The sequence below is a fragment of the Podarcis vaucheri genome, assembly GCF_965113315.1.
Source record: "Podarcis vaucheri genome assembly, chromosome: 15".
Classification (NCBI taxonomy): domain Eukaryota; kingdom Metazoa; phylum Chordata; class Lepidosauria; order Squamata; family Lacertidae; genus Podarcis; species Podarcis vaucheri.
In genome coordinates this window covers 12458889-12483944 of record NC_138753.1, presented here as the reverse complement: position 1 = coordinate 12483944, position 25056 = coordinate 12458889, and the positions used below count along the sequence as shown (strand labels likewise).

At 46.5% G+C, this 25056-nt stretch overlaps 1 protein-coding gene across 1 annotated transcript in view; it reads right to left on the bottom strand.

The window, feature by feature from the left end:
* Positions 1 to 25056, bottom strand: part of ANKFY1 (ankyrin repeat and FYVE domain containing 1) — a 50171-nt gene that overhangs the window by 11368 nt on the left and 13747 nt on the right. Inside the window, exons 3-18 of the mRNA XM_082201191.1 lie at positions 24249 to 24367; positions 21063 to 21198; positions 19598 to 19721; positions 17864 to 18013; positions 17190 to 17355; positions 12853 to 13057; positions 11783 to 11851; positions 10970 to 11169; positions 9670 to 9767; positions 8591 to 8816; positions 8081 to 8179; positions 5833 to 5986; positions 4903 to 5071; positions 2494 to 2612; positions 952 to 1108; positions 621 to 821 (exon numbers count right to left, since the gene is read on the bottom strand). Of these exons, the coding sequence (XP_082057317.1) occupies positions 621 to 821; positions 952 to 1108; positions 2494 to 2612; positions 4903 to 5071; positions 5833 to 5986; positions 8081 to 8179; positions 8591 to 8816; positions 9670 to 9767; positions 10970 to 11169; positions 11783 to 11851; positions 12853 to 13057; positions 17190 to 17355; positions 17864 to 18013; positions 19598 to 19721; positions 21063 to 21198; positions 24249 to 24367 (2392 nt within the window). The remainder of the gene's footprint in view (positions 1 to 620; positions 822 to 951; positions 1109 to 2493; positions 2613 to 4902; positions 5072 to 5832; positions 5987 to 8080; positions 8180 to 8590; positions 8817 to 9669; positions 9768 to 10969; positions 11170 to 11782; positions 11852 to 12852; positions 13058 to 17189; positions 17356 to 17863; positions 18014 to 19597; positions 19722 to 21062; positions 21199 to 24248; positions 24368 to 25056) is intronic.

Below are 25056 nucleotides of genomic sequence, written 5' to 3'. Positions count from 1 at the left end.
GAGATGTCAGACTCCAGCCATGTTTGAGGGCCAGAGGCTGCCCACCCCCAGTCTATGGATGCCACACATGCACATCCAAGTTTAGAGAGGACATGCAGGAGAAAAATGTTGGCATAAGGATCCGCAAAAGGGGAGGAGGGAAGTCAAAGGGGATTTACTGATTATATTTTAATTGTTTTCTTTGTTGTTGCTTGTTAACTTGAAAATGAAAAATAAACTCATTAAAAAAATGAAGTTTTTTTTGTTTTGTTTACACCTTCTCTCTCTGTTTGTTTACACCTTCTCTTCTCTCTCAGCTCTCTGTCGAAGAGCTGTTCGACAGTGGAATTTGCTGCCAAGGAGTGTGGTGGAGTCTCCTTCTTTGGAGGTCTTTAAGCAGAGGCTTGACAACCATATGTCAGGAGTGCTCTGATAGTGTTTCCTGCTTGGCAGGGGGTTGGACTCGATGGCCCTTGTGGTCTCTTCCAACTCTTTGATTCTATGATTCTATTCTATTCTATGATTCTATCCTGGATGCTATGCAGGCCTAAGATGACACACTGGCAGTGCCCGTGATGCCTTATTCACTGGGCTGACGACACAAGAGCATGTATGAGGGGGTGCACTTTGGTCTCCTGTACCTGCTCGGCCGCTCCCGGTTCCCGCTTCAGGATCGCCTCTGCTGCCTTGTTGTTCTTGTACGTCATGGCGCAGGCGAAAGGGGTCATGCCTTGCCGGTCCCGTATGCCGAGCTGGATTTCCGGGTGCGAGATCATCAGCTGGATAATGACCCCGTGCTGGTTGATAATGGCAACGTGGATGGGCGTTCTCCCTTCTGCATCCTACAAGCACAGGTTGGGTTAGCCAGCAAGCGTGAAACAAGCATGCAACGCGTGGAAAGGTCGGGAGGACATCAGTGGTGCAAGAAAGGAGCCGCCAGCGGAAATAGGATAGGCTTTTTCTGTTTCGTACCTGTGCATTTACATTGGCTCCAAACTCTAGAAGGCACTGCACCGTTTCTTCAAGGCCCCAACAAGCCGCCAAGTGCAAGGGCGTCTGTCCATCGCGGGCTTCCTCATCTCCCTCGCCGTTGGCCCCTGGCTGCCTCGGGCTGTTGACGTCGCAGCCGCTGGGAAGGAAGCAACAGTGCTACCGTCAGCCTTGACAACTGGAAGCACGGCAAGAGAACCCTGGAAGCTGCCTTGCACAGAGCTGGACCAATAAGCCACCTAAAGGTCCATAAATAGCAACACCTTAGTGGTCCTGGGCCCTAAGAAAGTTAGATTGGCTTCAACCAGAGCCAGGGCCTTTTCAGCTCTGGCTCCGGCCTGGTGGAACGCTCTGTCTCATGAGACCAGGGACCTGCAGGATCTGATTTCTTTCCGCAGGGCCTGTAAGACACGAGTTGTTCTACCTGGCCTTTGGCTTGGAGCCAATTTGATTCCCTCCCCCTCTTTCTTTTTCCTTTCTCCTCCTGTGATGAGGCTGCATTTTAATATTTCAATATTTTAATGTTGTATTTTAATCTTGTTTTTAAGTTGTATTCATTCAACTTGTTTTTATTATTGCTTGTTAGCCGCCCTGAGCCCGGCCTTGGCTGGGGAGGGCAGGGTATAAATAAAAATTATTATTATTATTATTATTATTATTATTATTATTATTATTATTACTACTACTACTACTACTACTACTACTAAAGCTCAGGGCTGCCTACAATGACTGGCAGCAGCTCTCGAATGCAGGATTTCCCAAACGTGGGTCTCCGGCTGGTTTTTTTGGACTACAGTTCCCATCATCCCTGACCACTGGTCTTGTTAGATAAGGATGATGAGAGTTGTAATCCAACAACAGCTGGGGACCCACGTTTGGGAAATCCTGCTCTAGGATTTCAGTCAAGGGTCCTTTCCCAGTTCTATGTAGAGACAGAACACAGCGCTTTCTGCATGCAAAGGACACGTTCCAAGCCCTTTCCCTAAAAAGACAGCAGGTTTCCAGTCCTCAACGTTGTGAGTAAAAGATTAATGGAAAGGAGGACATAGAAAATGGCCTTATATGGCATCAAAGCACTGGTTCATGTTTACACCAACAAACTGTATTTCTGGCAGGGGCCTTCCCAGCCCTTCCTGGAATCACAGACTCATAGAATTGTAGAGCTGGAAGGGACCCCAAGGGTCATCTAGTCCAACCCCCTGCCATGCAGGAATCTCAGCTAAAGCATTCATGGCAGATGGCCACACAACCACTGCTGAAAAATCCCAATGGAGGAAGAGTCCTTGGAGATCCAAGGGATTTAGCCTGGGACATTCTGCACGCAAATAAGGCAATCTCCCATGAGCTGCAGCCCCTTCCAAAGTATATTTGGCCCATTGGGTCCACACACAGAGGCTTGCCAACGGCTTGGCTGATGGGGAAGGAAAGACATTGTTTTCAGTATTCCACCAAGTCAATGGCCTGTTGGTTTACAAAGCCTTAACTGTTGGCTCAAGCAGTTAGGACAACAGGTTTGTTCCTGACCTGCGGATAAGGAAGCAGGAGATCTGTTCGCTGTTCTCATCGATGGCCCTGTGCAGCAGAGTCTGCGAGCAGCCTCCCGGTCCTGGACCCCAACACGTTGCATCGCAACCGTGTCTCACCTACAGGCAGAGAAGAGACGCTTAGGGGGGAACGTAGAACAGTGGTGCTTAATGTTTGGGTTCTTAATTTAAAACATTTGATTTTGATTCTGTGCTGTGAACCGCCCCAAGACCTCTGGATATGGGGTGGTATATAAATTCAATAAACAACAACATGGAGAAATACAAAGACTGGTTTCCGAAGGGCAACAGAAATCAAAGCTCTTCGGTTATTTTTTTCTCTCTTTTAGAAAACAGCTTATTGTACAGCAAAATACAGTTATTTTTTTACTAGAACTAAAAAGAATTTTAAAAACCAGACTTGAAAATAACGCACATTATAAAGCAGATGATATTAACAACGAAACAGAAGGAGTAAGCCATTTCTGGTATGAAGTTAATGATTTGGCACTTCTTTTTCTGCTTTTCTTACACAGGCAATTAGTGGCAGCGAGGGCTTCTGTTTCTACAGTCTGTTCGCTGCTGAAGAGCCTATTAAAGACAACTGATTACTGAAGCTCTTTTTAACAACGTGGCTTGCCTTTGTTATTCCAGTTTAATTTATAAAAGTATCTATCTATAAACTTGGAAGTCATTTAAAAATAGTCATTGTGGTGTGTAGAAATATCCACACCACAGAATTATAAAATCGTAAAATACAGAACAACCAGAAGGGGGATAAAATGAATTATCTAAAAAATGGGGTTTGCATGGGCTAAGGCCGATAAAGGTTAAAGATACAGGGATAGTCTGGGAATCTGGAGGTCCCTAACTCTATCTCTTTTAGGTGAGACTGATATTCTCAGGTTGCATCCTACTTATAATTTCCTCCTCCTTATACCTTTCTTGTTTGGACCTCAAGGTGAGAGGTCCTCTTTAATTATCCTCTGGGAGAACCAAGGAGAAAGCATAGATTCGTATGGAAGTAGAAACTTTTCTCTTGCAAATCACATTATTTTCCTACAGCTTTATTATTTTCTTACCTACCTCTGTGTGTGATTGCAAGAAGCCCATTCTCTAAGATCCACTAGTTTAAACACTGCTCACTCTGCACACCCAAAGAGGTTTCAGCAGATAAATGACCATAATATCTTATTAAAAACCATTGAAACACAGTGAAATTATAAAATAATAAAATACAGAACAAAATGACCAGCAGTGAATCAAAGGAATTCTCAAAAAATGCCTGGACAACAAACATGTTTTCAGCAGGGGACAGAGTATCAGAATTGTAGGAGCCTCCCTGATTTCAATAGGAACGGTGCTCCAGAATACTGGTGATGAGACTTTAAAATCCTTTGCATGCCTAGAAACTAAAATATGAGAACTGTGGGAGAGTTGTGCACGCAAACTGAAGGTGCGTAGGCTGCTCAACCTGTTAAATGAGCAGCGTTTGTTCAGTCTCTCCAGTAAGCTATTAGGGATTTTGGCAGAGTGTGCGACCAACCAGCCCTTCTCAATATTGTACTGGAGTCCCGACGTGACTTTCTGTGTAGCATTTTTCTATCTGGTTTTAGGAACTCTGCCTGCTTTAAACATGTTACACTCCCCCGCCCTCTTTTTTAAAATATAAATTTAACAATGCACTCAAAATAGTGCAACCTGTTAAAAAAATCACTGAACAAACTTGGATGAGTAGAAAGAAGAATGCATCATGCAACTGGAAGAACTTGCTGAGAATCCCTTGTTTTTAAAATCCCCTTTGGTGGAACAGAGGCTACAGGAAAAGCTCCACCAGGAAGGCGGCAGCTACTCTCAAGCTGTTGTCGCTGATAGTTGAATACAACAGCCCTGCCTCTTGTTGCCTCCTTCTCTCCTACTCACAACAACTAGGCCAGTCTTTCCCAACCTGGTGCGCTCCACATGTTTTGGAGGACAGTAGGGTGGGAATGGCTGCCCCAGGGATACTCAAACCATATCCAACTGCTGTTTCATTGATTCTGCAACCAGTGCAGTGTCTGTGAGCAGGGGGAAAGCAGCTTGCAACACTGTCATGCAACACCATGCATTAAAGAGAGCGGGAGAGAAAATAAGGTCTGTGGCTCTCAACACCAGCCACAACCAAGCTTGGAATGCAGAGCCGTCTCGGACTTCTCCCTAGCTTTCACCTCCCACAGCAAAGCCCTAGTTTCATTATGCCCAATGACTTGAAGAACAAAACAACGCCTCCCCTCCACTTTATCCTGGCATGCATTTTGTACAGAAACATTTCCAAGTTGATTGGTTAGAGAAGAGTGATAACGACTGTGAAAAGGATTCCAACGTCTAATAGAAGAAAAAAGAAAGAGGCTGCAGCAGTCACCGCTCTTACCAGAGTCGAAGCAATATCTTCCAGGTTGTTTTCCAGAGCGAGCCAGAGCGGAGGGTTCCCTCTGTCGTCTGGCACAGACATGTCTGCTCCCCGAGTGCAGATCGCATCGACCACAAGAGGGAGCTGGTTTTTGATGGCCAGCTGGAGGGCCGTCTCACCGTCCTGAGTCCTGCAAACAAGCACATTGTGCTATACGCAGGCAGATAGCCACAGGCGGTGCATCACCGACAGATTGGGGGAGGGAAGTACAGTGGTACCTCCGGTTGCGAACGGGATCTGTTCCAGAGCTCCGGTTGCATCCCAAGGAATTCGCAACCGAAAGTGCTGCTTCTGCACATGGCACGGTTTAGCGCCTCTGCGCATGCGCGAGCGATGAAAACTGGGGAAATATTTCCGGGTTTGCCGTGTACGTATCCCGAAGGATACGTAACTGGAGGTGAACGCAACTGGAGGCACCACTGTACTATTTAAAAAACTGCAGAAAGAACAAAAGAGACGACAAAGGCTCAAAATTGTACTGAAAGATAAACCTTTATCAAGAGCCAAAGATTCCTCATCCCTGAACTAATCAGCGAGGGCACAAGTGAGTCTGCGGTACCCCTTATTTTCTTTGAGGTTCTTTTAAAAGCACCATACAGAAACAAGTTGCCGTCTCACAACTATAATAGAACATAAACCTAGATCCCATCCTTATGGTGCCAAGATAATTCAGGTGGCATTTTCTGTTATCATCCTTGGTTCTCTGTGGTGTCAGCCTCCACCCACCAGCAGAACCCACTGGTGCCCTCTGAGGCAAGGGTGTGTGGGAAGAGCAGAAGCAACCAAGGCAGCGCCAATTCATTTGCCCGAGTGTGCCTTGCGGGGGCACTGGGCCTGCCTCTGGGCTAAGACTCTCACACAACTTTGCAAGTACAACCAAGGCCTTATTACCTGACGCTGATATCTGCCTGGTGCTCCAGGAGGAAGAGGGCGCTCTTGCTGTCCTGCCTCTGTATTGCCATGTGCAGCAAAGTCTGCCCGTCAGACATTGTGTCATTGATGGAGGCCCCAGAGCCAAGCAGCTGAGCAGCAATAGTGTGCATTCCTGCCAGGGGGGTAGAGGAAAGAAACGTGCAATTTATCCATTAGATTTCTGCCCTTTCTTTCCTTCAAGGAACTCATGACTGCCTGTACAGCTCCCACTCTCTCCCCTCTCATTTTGGACCGTCAGACAAGGCATGAGAGAACAGGGTTCGAATCCCCAATCAGTCATGAAGCTCGCTGGGGGCCAGTTGCTCTCAGCCTAACCTACTTCCCAGGGTTGCTATGAGGATAAAATGCGGGGGAGGAATGATGTATGCTAGCCTTGAGCTCCTGGAAAAAAAGGTGGGGTCTAAATGCTTTGTCCGTAGCTTTCATTGTCTTTTAGAAAAGTGGGACAGAAGCACTCGAAAATAAACAAATCCTTACTCTGGGACACTTCACATATTATGGTATTTAACAATAGGACTCCCCGAACCTGGTGACTTCCATATGTTAAGAAGTGGCGCTCAAACTGCAGTTCTAGGACCTGGCCTGGAATCCTGAGACTGTGCTCCCATAGTTGGAGTATGAAGCCATGGAAATTCAGCTGTACAGCGGCGTAGCGTGAGTTGTCAGCACCCAGGGCAAGGGAAGTAATTTGCACCCCCTAACCCGGGGCAAGGCAAGTAATTTGCGCCCCCCTAACCCCTAACCTGCCGATCTGAGGCGAGTTGCCGCTGGCGCCCAAACGACGCCGCTTGCCCAGAGGAGGAGGGGGGCAGAGAGGCGAGGAAAATGCAACATGGCCAAGAAGCTGCAGCAGCAGCAGCGGAGGCGGGGCTGTAAGGAGGGGCTGCCTGGCGCGTCCTCCGTGGCCCTGACGCGCAGGGACCGCGGCGAGCGCTGAGAGCCGCTGCCTGCCGGATGCCTTCAGCCCGGACGCGCGCACAGCTCGTCGGTTCTGCGAGACATGGGGCTCTGCTACAGCCTGCGCCCGAGGCTCTTCGGCGACTCCGGAGGCAGAGAGCGCGCCCCCCCAGATGTTGCGCCCAGTGTGGCCGGCCCCCCTTGCATCCCCCACGCTACGCTACTGCAGCTGTATTCCCCTTTTTTCTCTTGTCAAGATACCACGAGAGGTTAAGGTTTTCAGGGATTTGCAGGCACGTTGGAGTTTGAACTTTACTCCTCCCGGCAGCTTAGACACAAAATTTGTTTAGGTACAAATATGCCAGATTAAAGGGTTCATATATTGCGCTGCCAGATGCACTTCTGTCAGACAAACATGGCTTTCTAGCCGCCTGCGGTCGGAGGCCTGTTAGTTTGCGCTATGTTGAAACAGGAGAGCAGATTTGTTTGCGAGAACAACTATGAAGGGTTCCACTGCCGCCGCCACCTACTTTGGTAATCCAGCACATAAGTAGATGCTGGTTTTTTTAAAAAAATGAAAGCCCAACCTGTGGCTTTCTAGGTGCTGTTGAACTTTCAACCCCAACAGCCCTGGCCAGCCCCACAGCCAGTGAGCAGGGATGATGGGATTTGCAGTCGATAGTCTGTACTATGATGTACAAGTGGAACAGATATGGCCTGCACAGGATGAGGGATGGGATCAACTAGCTACTCAGCATTAAACAGTTCACCTCCCCTCTTATTTGAAAGAGGCTCCAAGGTGGTTGTATGACAGCACACAGAGCGTAACAAGGACTGAGAGATGGGAGGAGAGGGCTTGTTTAATCTCACTGTAAACAAGTGGTACAGTGACAATAAAGGATTTCTTTTTCTATTTCCCCCATACCCACTACAGACAAGTGGATGGAAAGTCATAGCACTTTATAAAGTCCCAGTGATTTCAATAGAAGAAATGGAACACTGGCATAAATCTCTCTCCCTTTGGAAAGCCGTGGGATTGAAAGATGCTTAACTCCGGTTGGATTCCAATTTAGGGTTAGAACTACACTCTTAGGGTTCCAACTACACTCTGAGAAAAACCACTGAAATCAATGGACTTATCAGTCACGACTGAGTTAATGGAATTTTAAAGTGTCAACTGCTGGTTGGATACAATCCTTATTTTTTCTTTTTCTTTTTAAAAAAGGTTTCTTCTATTATTTATTGGAGTTGAGGCCACCTTTGCCCACGTGCTCCTAAAATTTCAGACCATCCATCTTTTGGCGCTTACCTGTCCATAAGGCTAATCCCAGGACTGTTTGGTCTCTGGAGTCCTTGAGACTGAAGTCAGGAATGATCTGCAGATTGTTGGTAGCATGAAGGGCATTTGCTGGAAGAGAAAACCATTAATTCTCTTTTAAGCCTGAAGTTAATCCTGTTTGCTTCGCAAGATACCAGGCTGCATACGCATTATACCTTTAAAGAACATTTCCCACCCACCCCTAGAAGAGTTCTGGGCTCTGTAGTTTACCCTTTTGTAGTTGGAGGAAGTAACGACTCTGAATGCCAGTTGATGGAAGCCAATGGGATGTGGGGAGCGTGCCCTTGTGCTTGGGGGTCCCACTTGTGGGCTTCCCATAGCTGCATCTGGTTCACCCCTGTGAGAACAGGGTGCTGGACTAGGATGGGCTACTGGCCTGATGCAACAGACTCTTTTTGATGGTTCATTTATCTGCTTTTCTGCTCCTATTCCCTCCAGTTCCACCCCCTCCCGACTGGCAGCTCCCCACAGAAGGCTTACCTTTTTGCTCCAGTATGACGGACACCACATCCGGGTGGTTATAAGCTATTGCCATGTGAAGAGGAGTTTGCAGGCTGACGTTATCTGCCGTGCTGGGCGTCGCTGTCCCCTTCTGGGCAGGCACCGCTTTCTCCGTCTGGATATTAGGATTTGCTCCTTGCTGCAGCAACTCTGCCGTGAGGTTGGCTAGGCCATGCCGACAAGCTGTGTGCAGCGGGGTCTCCCCCTTTGTGGAAAGGAGAATGTGGAAAACTTTAAAAAGACCATCGATTTCAAGAGGAAGAGAAAAGACTCGTGAATTGGGACTTCAAAAGCAGCTCCCACAGAGTTCAGTGCGCGACAAACAACTGTCAACGCATTTGTGGCTCCTCAATTTTCTAAGCGCTGTACATATGCTAGAAGAAAGGGCTGCCTGCAGGTTCTCAATCTAAGAGATGCCATATAAAAGGAAAAAAGAATGGGGAGGGAAGAGGAAATCAAACAGGGGAGCAGCTGCTCCTTCACTAAGGCTGGATGATGTCAGCTTTTCAACACTGAAATGTATCACCGGCCAAACATTGAGATATAGCAATACATCCCAATGTTGAAAAACAGAGGGAGGAACAAGCTGCTTCGGCCCCAGCCCCACAAGGCACTGGGGTGGAACTCCCTTGGCAGGATCGGCAGCGGTCTCACCCTGACACCCCATGGGGCCAGGGCCAATGCAGCTTGTTCCTCCCTCTGTTTTTCAACATTGGGATGTATTGCTATATCTCAATGCCACTGGTGGCAGAAGGAGTCAGGTGCAGGCAAGCCCCACCCGCGATATACTGCCAGGTGAAGGTGCCATTGCACTCTGGCCTTCAAACTGACCCTGGGCAATGAATCGATACATCGCCCAGGCCTAACACACACACACACCCTTTCTCCATCTCATCACAGTAAAATAAGAAATAGTCCAAACTATCCGCATTTTAATACTTGCACTCTACAGTAAGAACTTACGGGCTTACTGTTAATTTCCCTCCATGCACCAAACAGATATATGGAGTGTCTGAGCAGAGTTCTATTTCATCTGACATTCCCTTCTCTTCACCTACCGCTTTATTCCGGTGGTTAACTTTGGCCCCATGAGTTGCCAGGAACAGAGCGGCAGCCTCGTTTTCTGCCCCTGCTGCTCTTTGCAGCAAGCAGTTTCCTACAGGCAGGCAGCCACCCGGGTTGGGGGAGAGAGAAAGAAAAAGCAGAGTTAAAACAGGAGCTGAAATTCCAGTCGTCATCTTGCATTCTAAGCCAGGACACTGGAGGGCAGGGCACAACTGAACTGACGTGGCTTATTACTGACTTCCTTATTATTAAGTGTGCTTAAAAGGTAAAGGTAAAGGGACCCCTGACCATTAGGTCCTGTCGTGACCGACTCTGGGGTTGCGACGCTCATCTCGCTTGATTGGCCGAGGGAGCCGGCGTACAGCTGTGGCCAGCATGACTGAGCCTCTTCTGGCGAACCGGAGCAGCATACGGAAACGTCATTTACCTTCCCGCTGGAGTGGTACCTATTTATCTACTTGCACTTTGACGTGCTTTCAAACTGCTAGGTTGGCAGGAGCTGGGGCCGAACAACGGGAGATCACCCCATTGCAGGGATTTGAACCGCCGACCTTCTGATCGGCAAGTCCTAGGCTCTGTGGTTTAACCCACAGCGCCCACTTTTTGTCACAAGTGACCTCAAAGCGATTCTCTTTCTCTCTCTCTCTCTCTCTCTCTCTCTCTCTCACACACACACACACACACACACAAACACACACACACACACACACACACACACAGACACACATTATTACAAATCACAGAACACAATTAAGGCAACAGGAAAACACCAGCAACATCAATAATAAAGCCACAGTATAAAAACCATACTATATCAGCAATACCAACAATAAAACCTCAAAATCAGTACTATGACATAAAACACACTTAAGCCTAAGCATCGCCACCAAAAACTAGAAGAAAAACAAACCCAAGTAAATTTCCATCAAACCATGAACCCCAAACACCCATGCCTCCAGAAAGAGGGCATTTCACAACTGGGGCAGTGCTACTCAAGGCCCTTTTGATTTGTCCTCCCCAATGTACAACAGCTGGAATTTTGTTTCCTCAAGAGACTCCAGTGTCTTTTTGCTCAATTCACAAAAAATGTTAGCTATCTGAAACATGCAGGCCACACACCCCTCCCACTGCACCCTCTTTTCATTGCCCTCTGTGCTGAAGCAAACCAAAAGGTGGCTCGCTTTAAAGTTTCAGCTCTGCTGTTGCCTCTTTCTTCCTTTGGCTTGTCTTCTATCTGATTTCTCAACTGCTTTCTTAGGGACTGAGTTACTGGGACGACACAATTTCTCTCACCGGTCGCTGTGTCGGGGGCGTCCGTATTGCTGCCACGCTGGATGAGCCTGGCCGCAAAGCTGTTCTCATCAAAGGAAGTGCCGTTTTCCACCAGGACATCCTCAAAGGGGTTGACGGACGGGTCAGAAGACACCGTGATATACTGAACAGCAAGCCACAAAGCAGTGCTTCCTTCATGATCCTTCAGTTCCAAATCGAGTCTGGCAACAACAACAACATTCCGATTATGCCCCACGAATAATTTCAAGTCGGGACTTTGTTCTCAGGAGACACAAATCAAGGTTTTCTAACACTGGCCAGTTCACTGGATTTCACCTTGTTTATTGTGCCTTCAACATCCAACATTTTTGTATTTTCTGCCTACCTAGTCAACTAGCGTTCTTTTTCTCCTGATTGACATTTGCCCATTCTCACGTGCAGCTTTTCATTTACTGGGAGGTTTCGCAACTTGAATTTGAATCCTCCGAGACCTTTTAGTACAGAAACACTTCCATTCTGCCACCACTGAGCCACTTCCCCAAGCTCACCGTTCCAGACACCTTCCTGCCCTATCGAGAAGACCCACCCCAAGTGTCTGTTGCAAAACAGAACGATGATAAGAAACACACAATTCCACAGACAAGAACTGCCAGACAAGTTGCTGGCTACGAAGGGAAGAGCAGCCTTTAGGAAAACTCTGCCTGAAATTCAGGAAAAGTCCATCGTTCCCAGGCGGTCTCCTAACGTACCCAAAACTTGACAAGGACATGGTTTCTCCTATTAAGAGCACCATCCAGATAGATCATTGTATTAATCCAGTTTGCACAGACTTACTGCTTGCACTGGAGCAGCTGGCTGAATACTGGGTCATTTCTCACAACGATGGAGGCATGCAGTGGAGTCCTGGGGGTGCAGAGAGAGAGAGAGAGAAAGGGGTCAGTTGAATTAGGGCACAAGGTCTTCCAAAGGTCAAGGAGCAAGATCTCTTTTGTAAGTCGGCAACCTCTTGGAGCACGGGACACTAGACTCCTCCCTCAAATGGCTCTACCTGCTTGTCTTATTTACACCGGAGACCAACATCCATTTTAATTATTAACAGCTATTACTAAGCATTCAGGCAGTTGGTTTTAGATTTACTTCTGTACCCGTCAACAGGTTTCACCTATTTTCAGTGACAGACTTAACGGGGGTGCAGATATTTATTTATTTTTTGAAATCCTTTTTATTTGATTTTACAAATATAAATTTATAACATTCCAAGTGCATATCCATATACAGAGATTACTCTGAATCTTGAGACTTCCCGCCCCATCCCCTCCATGGGTCCTACTGCCAGCATTTACAACTGCGTATTATTCCATATTCTATATTTTAAATCAATCCATAATATCCATAGTACTTGTTACATTACAAGTGAGTTTCAAATTCTGCTAATGTTTCCATCTGCTTGCAGTGGTCTCCTAAATAAATTATAAAATTTTCCCCTTCTTTTAAAAAAGTTTTTGTCCTCTTGGTTCCCGAGTCTCAAGACCCCGGTGTTTTTAACCCTGCTCCACTTCCTACGGTTGGATCTGAATTACCACCGCCAGGTTACCTGGCGTCTCTCCCTGCCCGCTGGTTCAACACCTTCTAAGACATCGAACAGCCCAAATTCCAGTCGCCAGATGCCTGGGATAACACATACGTTTTACCCTGGCACCGGAATCCCATCAGTAACATACATGCTTTTACATGCAAAGGTTGCAGTTTCTATCACTGGTACCTCTGCCAGCCAAAGTAAGCAATACAAGGGTTTGTTGGACCAATTTTTTCCAGTTCTGCATAAAGCATCTTCAGATGTCCAGATCAACGTTTCAAGCAACAGGTCAAGGAAACATACAAACACAACGCCACCCAACAGTCACCTTCCTTTGCTGTCCTGCATGTTTGGATTGGCTCCTGCCTTCAAGAGGGACTCTGCAATCTGTGCCATCTCTGCCATGATGTCCGGCTTGTGCTTCTTGGGGCTGTAGGAGGCCACGAGGTGCAAGGGAGTCTCCTGGTCTCCCAAGGTTGCAGCATTCACCCGGGCACCGTTTTTAACAAGGAAGCTAGCAGCAAATTTATCTCCTTTGGGGAATGACAAGGAAAGAGCAGATGTCAGGTAGGAGGATTCTTTAAAAGCCCTCGCTCCAAAGAAAGCCTTGCATCAAACCCTCCCTAACAATCCTTCCCCATTTGCCATATCAGTCAGAAAAGTGTAAACGGCAGAATATCCCTTGTATCTGTAGAAAAGGAATAGGTTTGTTAAAAAATTAAAAAAGGACCCAGATGCAGGGCTTTTGATGGAAAGAGGATTAGTGGTCTCTATTTTGGGTGTGATATTAACATTATGAGCTCAAGGTGGCTTCTCCCTGCCCCATTTCATCCCTAAAACCACCCTGTGAGGTGGGCAAGGCTAAGAGGCAGCGACTGGCCCAAGGTCACCCAGTGAGCTTCATGGCCAAGTGGGAATTTGAAGCCTGGAATCCAAAATCCTAGTCCAACACTCTCATCACCACAGCACACTCACGTAAGAAGATAAAGCAAGTGTCAGAGCTGCCCGAGGTCCCAGCTCACAAAGGACCAACGCCAGTTCGTTGTTATATACAAAAGTCTTTATTGAAGTTCAGTTCTGCTTTCACAGCTGCAGCGTGCAGCTCTACGTCTGAAACTCTAGACCGCCGAAGCTCCATCTGAGTCTCCGCCCCCCATACACCAGTTTAAGACTCTAGCCTTGCTCCACCTCTTCCTTTGCTCTTTCCTCCTCTGGTTCCACCCGTCCGCTGGGATCTTGCCCTTCCTAGACTCTTCTGACGCTGAGTCCCCTGAATCTTCCCCCTGCCTCCGGCGGGCTTTAGGACCTGGTTCCCAATCCGAGCTTTCTGCTGTCCCGCGCGCCTGTACATTTGAACTTGGCGCGCGCGCCCAGCCGGCCACCTTCCTCCTGACCATTACACTGCTCCTGTCACTGCTTCCCCCTCCGGGGAGGCTAGCTGGACCTGACCTCCCCTCCGTTCCCCCACTCTCCGATAGAGGCGTGGTCAGCCCTGACTCATCTTCTCTCCCTGCTGGAGGAGACGCTGGCCTTGACACATGGGACTCTTCCCCCCCACTACGCTCTGGTGGGGAAGCTGGTCCTGATCTCCCGCTGCTGCTTTGGGAGTCCCCGCTGGCCCCTTGTTTCTGGTGTGTCTCCCCTGGGACCCCCCCTTGCCCTGACCATCGGCGCCTCCTTCTGGGAATCTTCCGATCTGCTGGAGAAGCTCATCGAATCTCTCGGGTCACTGTCATACTCCCCTACGCTGCCCTCAGATTCTTCCCCTTCGCTCTCCATTTCCTTCCTCCCCTGTGCCTCTGTTCCTGAGCCCCTGACAGCAAGATTATTCAGCAAGTGCCTGGGCTACTTTTTTGGCTCACTGTGTTAGTTCTGAAGAAAATACAAATGACACACGGAGGACACACAAAAAAGTTGCTGGATGCCTCTCTCTTCTAAGTAACGGCTTTCCCTAGGTGTTTGGATGGGGAGAAGAATAGAAAATAAGCTGCTTAACAGAGAGCCAAGAAGCAGGCATATTCGGGAGTATCTGAGGCTGCAACACAGCTAAGACTAAGTAGGCCTGGACCAGGTCGGCCTCTTAAATGGGAGACCACCAGGAACCATATATAAAAACAGAATAAAAAAAATAAATCTTAAAACTTCTGATGCATCCACATGACATGTCAATTCACATACAGTTTAGTGCTTATGTCCTAAATGGGGAAACACCAGAAATAGTGGCCCTGAGAAAGTAACTGTCCTATTTCTGGGTTTTGCTGTTATGGAGGAAGCGCAGCCTGTGCAGGTTCCACAAACAGCCCATAGAATGGCCAAGAAAGGATGGGATGGGGTAAAAAGGATGGGAAGGAGGGAGATGGCGTTGCAGGTGCACGAGGGCTCGACAGGCACCAGCTGTACATCTGAATTTTCCCATTAAGTGCTGCAGTGCGATGCATCTTCAGGTGCCTCCAATCATGGAGACCCGTGTGCTTTCTTGTGCCGAGTAAGCTTCACAGCCACCCATCAGCACACATGCAGCACAGGCATTAAGTGATGGCAACGTGTTCACCATGCCACCCAAAAATGGCCCCCACACCATTCTGCTGCTTTTCACAAGCAAGCTGCTTGTAACTGGAAGCGGTGCTGGGGAGAACAGAACACCCATTCCAGCTCAGTGAAGGGAGATCCAAAGATTTCCTTAACGTTTTTGGCATTTCGCGATCTGAACCAGATGAAGTGACGTTGCTTAAAGAGCTTGCAATATCCGTACAGTGGAGCCTAGAACCCGTAAGATGGGCCAAGACCCTAAACCTGCTCTGGCAAGGTAGACTGTTGTCAGTTGTATTCCAGCTTCAAAAGAAATCTCCTGCAACGTCGGAGGCCCTTAACCTGCAGTTTCGTAACTAGGGACCAAGGGGTTTTACAATTCTGGTGAAATACCTTGCCCTTCTCCTGAACTGGGAGGAGTTATAGAGGTTCTCCCAAACCTCAAACTAATTCTCAATATGAAGGAAGGCGTCCTGCTGCTTTCGGAGACACTCTGAAGCTCAAAGCACCATGGACAAGTCCTTCTAGCTACTCAACTCAGGGCTGGGAATGGAGGGGAAAGGTTTGCTTCCATTACCACACAAAGTTGACACTCCTTGCAGGCTCATCACAGCCAATCCCGGGGGGGAGGGGGAGAGGAGAGAGAGGGACACAAGGGTGAACATGATTTTTGGCTAGCCAACCAAAAACCCTCTGATCTTGACTACAGCTGGTATTAAGTGATATGGAAATAAGTTTATCTTCATGGGTTACTCATACCTTGCAGAGGACTATAATCTTCCTATTATACATTTAGATGAAGTTTATTTTCTACAAGTATTTAGCCCGAGGGAAGAACAGAAACTGCTGGCCATCGGCTTGAATTGCTAATAAAGAAGGGCAGGCAACAAGCCCCACTTTCTCTTTCCAGAAAAAGATGTAATTCAAGATGCTACTGCTCTGTTCCTTTGCTCTCTGCATATCACTGCCATGGCAACCAATTCCTGTCTAACTGTATGAATCCTCAAAAGGATCCCTTTTCTTGCACTGAAAACTTCAGAACCACCAAAGACACCACATGCTTTGGCCAGACTTTTGAAGGTTTTTTCTAAAGCTAAGTTAATCTGCTGTGTAATGTCCAACATCAGTTCAACGACTCTCTAACTTGATCATGCAAGATGGCCCAGGATAGAAGACATTTCTAGTCTGCAGAGATCTTTCTCTCAAGTTGGAGATACAGTGGTACCTCGGGTTACATACGCTTCAGGTTACAGACTCTGCTAACCCAGAAAACATACCTCGGATGAAGAACTTTGCTTCAGGATGAGAACAGAAATGGTGCAGCGGCGGCGCAGTAGGCCCCATTAGCTAAAGTGGGGCTTCAGGTTAAGAACAGTTTCAGATTAAGAACAGACCTCCAGAACGAATTAAGTTCTTAACCCGAGGTACCACTGTGCATGCTTACACACAACCTACTGTTTGCTGTGGACATGAAAAACAGGTGGGTGGAGGAATTTGCTGGGAAGACGTCCTTGGTTAGTTTTTGGTTGTTTGTTAATGTTGCTAATATTGTTTTGTGGGTGTAATGCTTTGTGAATTTTATGACTTTTCTTGCGGTTGTGCTGTTCAGTCTATTTTTTAAGATTTGTTTTATATATATATTCTTTACTGAAATACAGGAAGTATAAAATTTGAAGTGCGCAAGGTAAAATAAGACGCGAATAGAAAAACAACAACACTCGTGTAAAAAACAAAAACTATAAACACTACATGATTGTTATTGTGGTTAACCTAAACTTAACCTAATACAGTGTTTATAAAAATGAATTCCAAATATCATTAAATTTGCCATGGCAAGCCTACGTTTGTAGGTGACTTGTTCATGTGTTGCAAGTTTGTACGTATCTTCTATCCATTCGTTTACTGATGACAGAGAGGCCTGGAGGCCAGCATTTGGCTACAGAGGGCCTGAGGTTCCCTACCCCAATCTACAAATTTAAATGCTAGCACCTACGAAATCTGAGATTCCTGAATTAGGTGACCCTCAAGGTCCCTGCCAACTCTATGATTCCATGAGGTGTTTTTGCCAGGAATGTACAGAACGAATTCTTAGCTGGAAAGCGAACTATATAATTTACAAACACAGTTTATTCTTACCCCTTTGAATAGCTTTATGCAGCAAGCTCCAGCCTTTCTTGTCCACCATGTCCACATCTGCCTTGTGGTTAACCAGGGTGGTTGCAATGCTTTCCAGTCTTCGAGAAAGTGCCAGATCTAAAGCAAGATCTCCGTTGTGATCTACTTCGTTTAGCTTCCCAGGCAGCTGCAGGGAAACAGGATTAGAAGTCGGGCACTGCACAGCGTGATAGCAAAAGCAGCAGATAAAAGAAAAATGAAGATTCTGGTGTTTATTCTACATTTAACGCCGCTCACTAAGGAGCCACGCAGGGCGGCAGAGCAGCTTAGGAGAGGCCACGCTCAGTGACAAAGCATGACGCAAATCCCAGGCTCAAGAACGAAGGCCGACCTGGACTAAATAGAACAATGGTTCGAACGTAAGGCAGGCTTATGGACAGTTAAAAGAAAAGACAGTGGAGGTTGTGGGGGAAGCAACAATCATTTCGAAGAGAAAGGTTTTATTAGTGATATGGGGGGGAGAACTGTAATTGCAAACTAGTGAAGGTGTTTGTTTTTAAAAACTCCTTTCAGATGCTAAAGTCTATTCTGCTTTCTTAAGACGCAGAGGGAACTGACTTTGTAGTAATGAGCATATTGAGAGATATCTCCAAAATTCTATCCTATTGTAGATTTAGGGGAGGATCTCTGCCTACCTGCGAATCCATTTCAATAAGATACAGGAAAACGACGTCTTCTCTCTCCACTTTAATAGCTTTGTGCAAAGGAAACTCTGTTTTGGATTTGATCATTTTATACAATAGCTGAGCACTCATACTGCTAAAGTCTTCTTTCCTCAAATCATCCTGGGGGGGAAAAATCATTAATCAAGAAAGTCACATATCTTGGCTCCAACCTTAGCCCCCGCCCCCCCCAAGCTTCAGTCATTTCTCCAGGGCTATTTATTTATTTGTAGCATTTGTACCCTTTCCTTATCAGAAAGGTTCCCAGAGCAGCTTACATGAAATTAAAACAACACTCCCCACCGTTGGGCTTACATCTTAACAAATACATAAATAAAAACACAACACAGAGCAAGCATAAAAAAGTATCAGCCATTTCTACATGCACCTGTGCTTTTAGAAGTGTATGGGTAACAGGGAAAAAAACAGACTTTTGGGGGGAGTCAAACTGAAAAAGTACATTTGATTGTACATGGTCAAATTTTCCCGCCTGCGTCTCAAAAGTCTATGTGGCTGAATACAATTCCCAAGCATTCATTGGTTTCTGGCTTGAAAACTATAAATGCCGCGGCAAGAGCAGCACATGTGTTTCTGTGAATCTGTAAAATGATTTCCAATTCTCTTGTTTTCATTGCAATACCAGAGTTTATGGGTCTATGTTTTGTTTTGTTTTGTTTTGTTTTGTTTTGGTTAGTGTACTATGTTTGTTCCTGTTTGTTTTATATTTTATTTTTACTTTACAAATTCTCTCTGTGTGTGTGTGTGTGTGTGTGTGTGTGTGTGTGTGTGTTTTAAAGAAATGTATGTGTGGGCAGCACAAGGAATGGAGAAAGCTGGGTCTGAAGCTGTGCTACACTACTGCAAGATGGGGGTACTATATAAATAAATTACTGCAAGCTGCTTAGACCAGCCGTCACCAACCTGGTGCTTTGTACTACAATTCCCATAAGCCCCAGCCAACATGGCCAATGGTCAGGGATGATGGGAGTTGGATGCCAGCAACACGTGGCAGGCCACAGGTTCCCCACCCGTTTTATTGCTCTGGGTGGTATAAGAATGCTCCTTCCGTATCTTAGCTTTGAACACAAGGCTCTCCCATGGGCATGAATCATTGTACCAGGAACATCCTCCAACATTTTGTTGTCTCAACCTGTGAGATTATTTATCCACACATGTAACATAGGCTGATGATCTTTAATGAGGCACTTTTTCTCCCACGCTGCAAAATGTTTCCACGGGTGGAGGGGGGAACACTCTTTGGAACTGAGCTATGATTCAATAATTACAGACCAGGAACTGCCTGTTTTCAGTACAGGCATCAGTTCTGCTGTCAATGCCAAGACATCCCATTTTAAGCAGATGCATACACCAAACTGCAGACCAAATGAAAACGAAAACCTCTTTGCGAGTGGGAAGCTAACAAGGCAAAGAGACTGCTGGGCTAAAATTCTTCTCTCCAACATGTTAGCTTTCCACATGCGAGGTGGCACTTGTTGTTTCCTGGGGCAACCTTTAAACACGCAATTCCCCCGCTGTACATGGTACAGCCCAAAGCAGCTGCAGAACAGAATGTGGGGGATTTCCAGTATAGTTTCAAATTTTACAGAAATCTTTGCCTTGGAAACAAGAGTAAATGCTGCATTTTAAAATTAAAAAACACATATCCTCATTTGACCTCTTGAAGCATGCTCCTCTCTCGGCGCTTACCCAATGACTAGCAATTATCTCTGCACAGTAGTTCATCAAAGTGCTGGCATTCAGCTCCTCAGCTGTTTGATAGAAGCGGATGCAGTTTCTGACGTTCACAAGTGACATGACTCCTTTTTCACACCTACCAAGACAGACAGGGAAAGAGCCGGGGGTCAGCAAAAAGGGGATTTACCAGGAGATGGTTTTCATTGCCAGCATCAAAAGACTTATCTCAGTAGCTAAAAAGTATGAACACAGACCTGCTTTCTAAAGTATTAGTAAAACTGAAGAAGTTCTTTGAAAGATCTTGGGCCCAGACTGGACATAACTATCTCAGTTAATTAAACTAAGATAGGCAAGTGGCGTGTGCCATCCCTTCCCTCTTTGCTGAGCAACAACTGAAGAGTGCCTGAGTTCATTAACCACAGTTTCCCACTGCATCCAAACCAGGAAACTATGGTTTCCATATTCAGAGCAGATCAGTACTCAAGGAGTAGCCTTCAGCTCCGAAGGAATTGCCTGTCCTGCACTTGAAGACTTCTGAAGTTAAGATTAATATTCTTGGCTAAAAGCCTAACACCCTGCAAGACATTCAGAGGAGGCATTCTGCCGTTAAGCTACCATTCATCCAGTTGAAAGAGAGAGGCAAGACTTTTCTGCTTGTGCTGCTAACACCATCACCCTGTTGTAAATAATGTCCTGATTCAAGTATCATCATCAATACTTTATTGCGGTCCAAAGACCCATAAAGCATAAACCATAACAATTTCAAAACTAGATACAGTTTAAAACGACCATACAGACAGATGTTAGAAACCAAGGCAGTCATTTTGTTTTATCTAGGGCATAATGATCTTTGTTTCTTATAACCTCCAAAAGAAACTTTTCCAGGGCCATTGTAATACCTGATTCAGGTAATATCTGAGCATTATAATCTATTAACACGCGCCTGGAATGTTGCCTTGCCCATACTGCCAGAAGTAGGCAGATGCGATACATCTAGTAAAGCCAAGTTCATTTGCACACGCACAAATGGGATAAATTAATAGGAGCACACAAGATCCCAGAGCAGAAGAGATTCTCTGTGTCACTACAGTCACGCTCGTTACTACAAAGTCAGTTCAAATGTATAGGCTTGACGAAGAACCTGGCGACATTTCCATCATTTGCTGGAGGAAGCATCAAGAGGGCCTTCTAACCCATGTGTGCAATAGGACAACTTTACCTAAACCAACCTTCACCAGTGAGCCCAGAATACCTGGAGGTCACCAGGAGGGCTGACTCAAAGAATCCTCAGCAGATCACTCCAAAGGAAAGAGATCACACCATTGGTCCTGATCACAGCTGCATTTCTGAGAGTGCCCATTTTTTAATTCAAAGCCGCTTCCCAGAGGGATCCACAGGGGGAAAAACAATCACTTGCGTTAGGACAAATAGCCTGGTTAATTAAGAAACAAATGCAACCGCTCATTCAGAGGCTTGCCTTTCCCTGAGGAGCTGTAGCTGAAACCTGTTTGCCAGTTTCATCAGCTCGGTCAGGAACACGTCATCTTCTCTCAGCTCCAGCTCATCTGTATAGATCCAACGCAACATCGCCGTTGTCACGTCCGGGTCAGCATCTGTTGGGAGAGCATGAAGGGGATTATGATTTGGCCTTTAGAGGACCACCAACATGCAGGGATCTAGACCTGACATGCACTTACAAAAACAAAAATAGCCCACCCAAAACTGCACGCTGAGTACTTATGAACCAGCCACCACACTTCTTATGCTCAGGACATTAGCAACAAGCTTGTTTCTGTACTTACAATGGGGGGGGGGGGAGTTACTGGCATTTCCCTCACTATGGTAAAGAAATGCAGCATCACACTGCTGCTGCGAGTGATAGGTGGGGCAGTTTACCACCCACCCCCCAATCTCAGGAACTAGTAAAGGTGGTATTTATAGCTCTGCTGCAACAAGGGTGTTGGCTGCCTGCTCGCCCCCTAGAAAGAGGAGCTGGCGGGAGCACTAATATTAGAAGCTGTTTTCCAAGATGCAGCCAGAGATGTAACAGGCAAGACATCAATCATATGGGGAAGCCCCGACGGCTTCAACGCCCCACCAACCCACAACTAAAACATAGTCAAGAGCAGGCGGCAGCCCTAGCGTTCTTCTTCCCCCAGCCCCACATTTCAACTTCAGAAACTGCTTGACACCTAGGTATTCTACTTTCACCTCCACTCCGTTTTCATGGTGCTTAAAATGCGAGGCAAGGGGCCAACAGGGAGACAGGGTTCAAATCCTGTCCACCACCATGAAGTTCAGCTTGGGCCAGTCAACCACTCTCAGCCTAAGCTACCTCACAAGCTCACTGCAAGGTAAAAGAGGGCTAGGTAAAGCCATGAATACCACCTTGAAGCTTCTTGGAGAAAGGGAGAGATAAAATCAGCTAAAATGGGTGAGAGAATTACTTTAAAACGGGTGGTCTCCAACTGGTCTCTCTCCAATGATAAAAGGCACCTTTTCGGGGAGTGGGGCAGAGGAAGAGGTCGTTTTCAGGTATTCCTCCTCCTGGCCTAATTTGTTAAATAAACCCCTCAAGTAAAACTCCTAGAGCAGTTTATAAACTAAAATAAACAAATATAAAGCAGCAGCTAAAAAACAACAACCCAATGTAGAGTTCAGCAGAATGCATAAAACCCCCAATAATTTTCCAATGCCCTATATAAATTAGTGTCCAATTTAGCATGTCTGATTTCATTTCTGGTTTGCAATATATGTAGGACACCATCTTTTCCCAATGCCCAGAAGCAGCTGAACTGAACCAATTGATTGGGGGGAGGGAATTCAACAAAGCACATTAGTGCCATTTAAATGTTATTTTCAAACTAGTCGTACTTTGGAAGTTGAACAGAATCCATTCCAGAAGTCCATTCAACTTCCAAAACGTTTGGAAACCAAAGTGCGGCTTCTGGTTGGCTGCAGGAAGCTCCTGCAGCCAATCAGGAGCCACGGAAGCCCTGTCGGATGTTCAGCTTCACAAACTGGAACAGTCACGTCCGTGTTTGCAGTGTTCGGGAGCCAAAACGTTCAAGAACTAAGCTGTTCGAAAACCAAGGTACAACTGTACTAAAAAGCTTTCATTGGACTTAACTTGTAAACATTTAAAGACCTGAAACATGCCTTAGGATTAACTGGATCTCTCTCTCCAAGAAGTCTGCCCTCAGAGGGAAATCAGGTCCCTATAGCTTCTATGTGAGGCTGCAGAAAGGTCCTGCATCCAGATTATCTCACTGATGCCAGAGTGGGCATTCTGGACCCTCCTATTCTGCCAGCATGACCCTGGACTGGATGATAAAACTATACCATCGCTGGAGCTGGAGTAGTTTATGTCCTTCCCACTTATTTCATTCCTGCCCCCACCCTCACACAAAAAAGATCCAGAACAGGACACAACACACCTTCTGCCCTCCAGATGCAAGGCCCCGCAGTTTCAACTGGACTAGTGTTGCATACAATCATCTTGTTATGAAACCATGCACTTTTAGACATGGAAACCTTTTCATGGAAAAAACAGAGCAACTGTTTTAATTCTCTTTCTACCCCACATCACCGACGAAGGTCATCCTAATACACAAGCATGGGTGTCCCATGGTGGAAATCTGCCACCTGACAGCAGAGCTGCTACAGTGGCAGAGGTGGAGGAGAGACAAGGGATGTGGAGACAGTGCCACCAGCTCTACTGAGAAGCCAGGTTCCTCCTACAATCTCCTGCCATCCGGCAGCAGCCACTACATCAGGCTGCAGCAGAGGAAGGAAGAGAAGTAACTCAATTCATTAGCCCAGCTGAGAGACCAGCAGCTTTTGGTGCCTCCTCTCCCTGAACTGTTTTCGATCCCAGCGGGTCATCAGAAGATCCTGCAACTACAAAAAAATAATGCCTGGGCTTGCTTATTTCCTCCTCTCACCGAATCCATTTTTCCTTTTGTGTTATCGTAAGCCCGAGGGCAGGGGCTGCCTTTAAAAATAAAGCGATCTATAAGGCTCTCTTTTTAACATGGCTCATTTTATAATGCAAACTTAAAATTGGCAATATAATTGCTTGTTTAGAATCAACGTCTCTGGCCAGAATTTTCTCTCTCTCTCTCTCTCCGTCGCTGCAGGTTTTTAGGGAAGGTATATGCATGGGAGGGAAAGAGAGAAAGGAAGAGAAAGAGGCGCCCAACTGATTAAAGAGCTAATTTCACTAAAGATAAAAGACCGGCGTCTCAACAGTTGCCTTACAAGGAATTGCTACACAGGCCGCTCTGACACAGCAACCCTCAAAACAAAAGGAATAACCAGGCCGTTTCAGACGGCTTTGTCTCCCAGCTCTAAGCGGGCTCCCATTCTGTAAAACGAACAGGCCACCACACTTAACATCCACATCATTAAAATGAAAGTGGGATGGGCTACTGATTTAACTAGCATTAAACACAGAGCTCTCAAAGGCCCATTAGCATGTTCTGGAGACAAAGGCTTCATAATTAATGGATCAAGTGCCTCTTTCTGTGGGCGGAGCACCTCCTGAAGGAGAAGACTGCAACCTCCTTTACCAAAGGGGCCTTTCATCTTTTCACTGCTCGCCCAAAGCCAATGAAAGCATCTCTCTCACCCCCCACCCCACCCCAGCCAATCAGAAACCGACCTGACAGATCCAGCTCCTCCGTAGACACCAGGTTGGCCAGGCTCCAAGTCTCGCTGCGAGCTGCCAATACAAATTTGTGAGCGCTGATGCGCCTGTCTCCAACCTTTATCTTCAGGTCACTGGAGAAACACAAGACAAACACACACACACACACCTGCGCTTAGATGACTTTGCAAACTTCTGCACAACAGCAAGGAAACTCGGGGTATTCTGCCGTAGAGGAGAAAGGCAGAGCAGTGGCGATTATATGGATTCCCCAGGGCACTTTTGCAGGCTTCTTACGGTCCCAAGCAGCCACAAAGAAGCCTTCAGAAAGAAGCAGGGAGTCTGCACGCTTTGTGAACGGGATAGGGAAATGCTGGCTGTGCACAAACAAGGAGGGAAGCTAACCAAGTTCGGCTTGTTTGCTATTCCCAGGCACGCGATTAAGGGGCAAAACGCTCATCTGAGAAGGAAAACGTTAGAAGAATTAGAGCGACATCTCCTCTTCTCTCAGTGATGCACCCACAATGGGCCTTCTAACACCATCAAGGCTGCATCTCAGGCCAGTTGTGGCTGCACGTCTGGACCTTTTGTATTTAATTTCTTTTTTTTAAAAAACACAATCGGGGAAGCAGCTCTGATCCACCCTGTCCGTTTGGGCAGTGCTGGTAACAATTAAAAGGTTCATACCTAAAGGATTTGCATGCTTGCTCACAGCCATGTGAAGGTTGTTTAAAGCAAGACTGGGGGTGGGGTGGGGTGGGGTGGGGTGGGGTGAGTGGGTAATGTGATGGGGGAATACGACAGAGATTTATAAATGTATTAT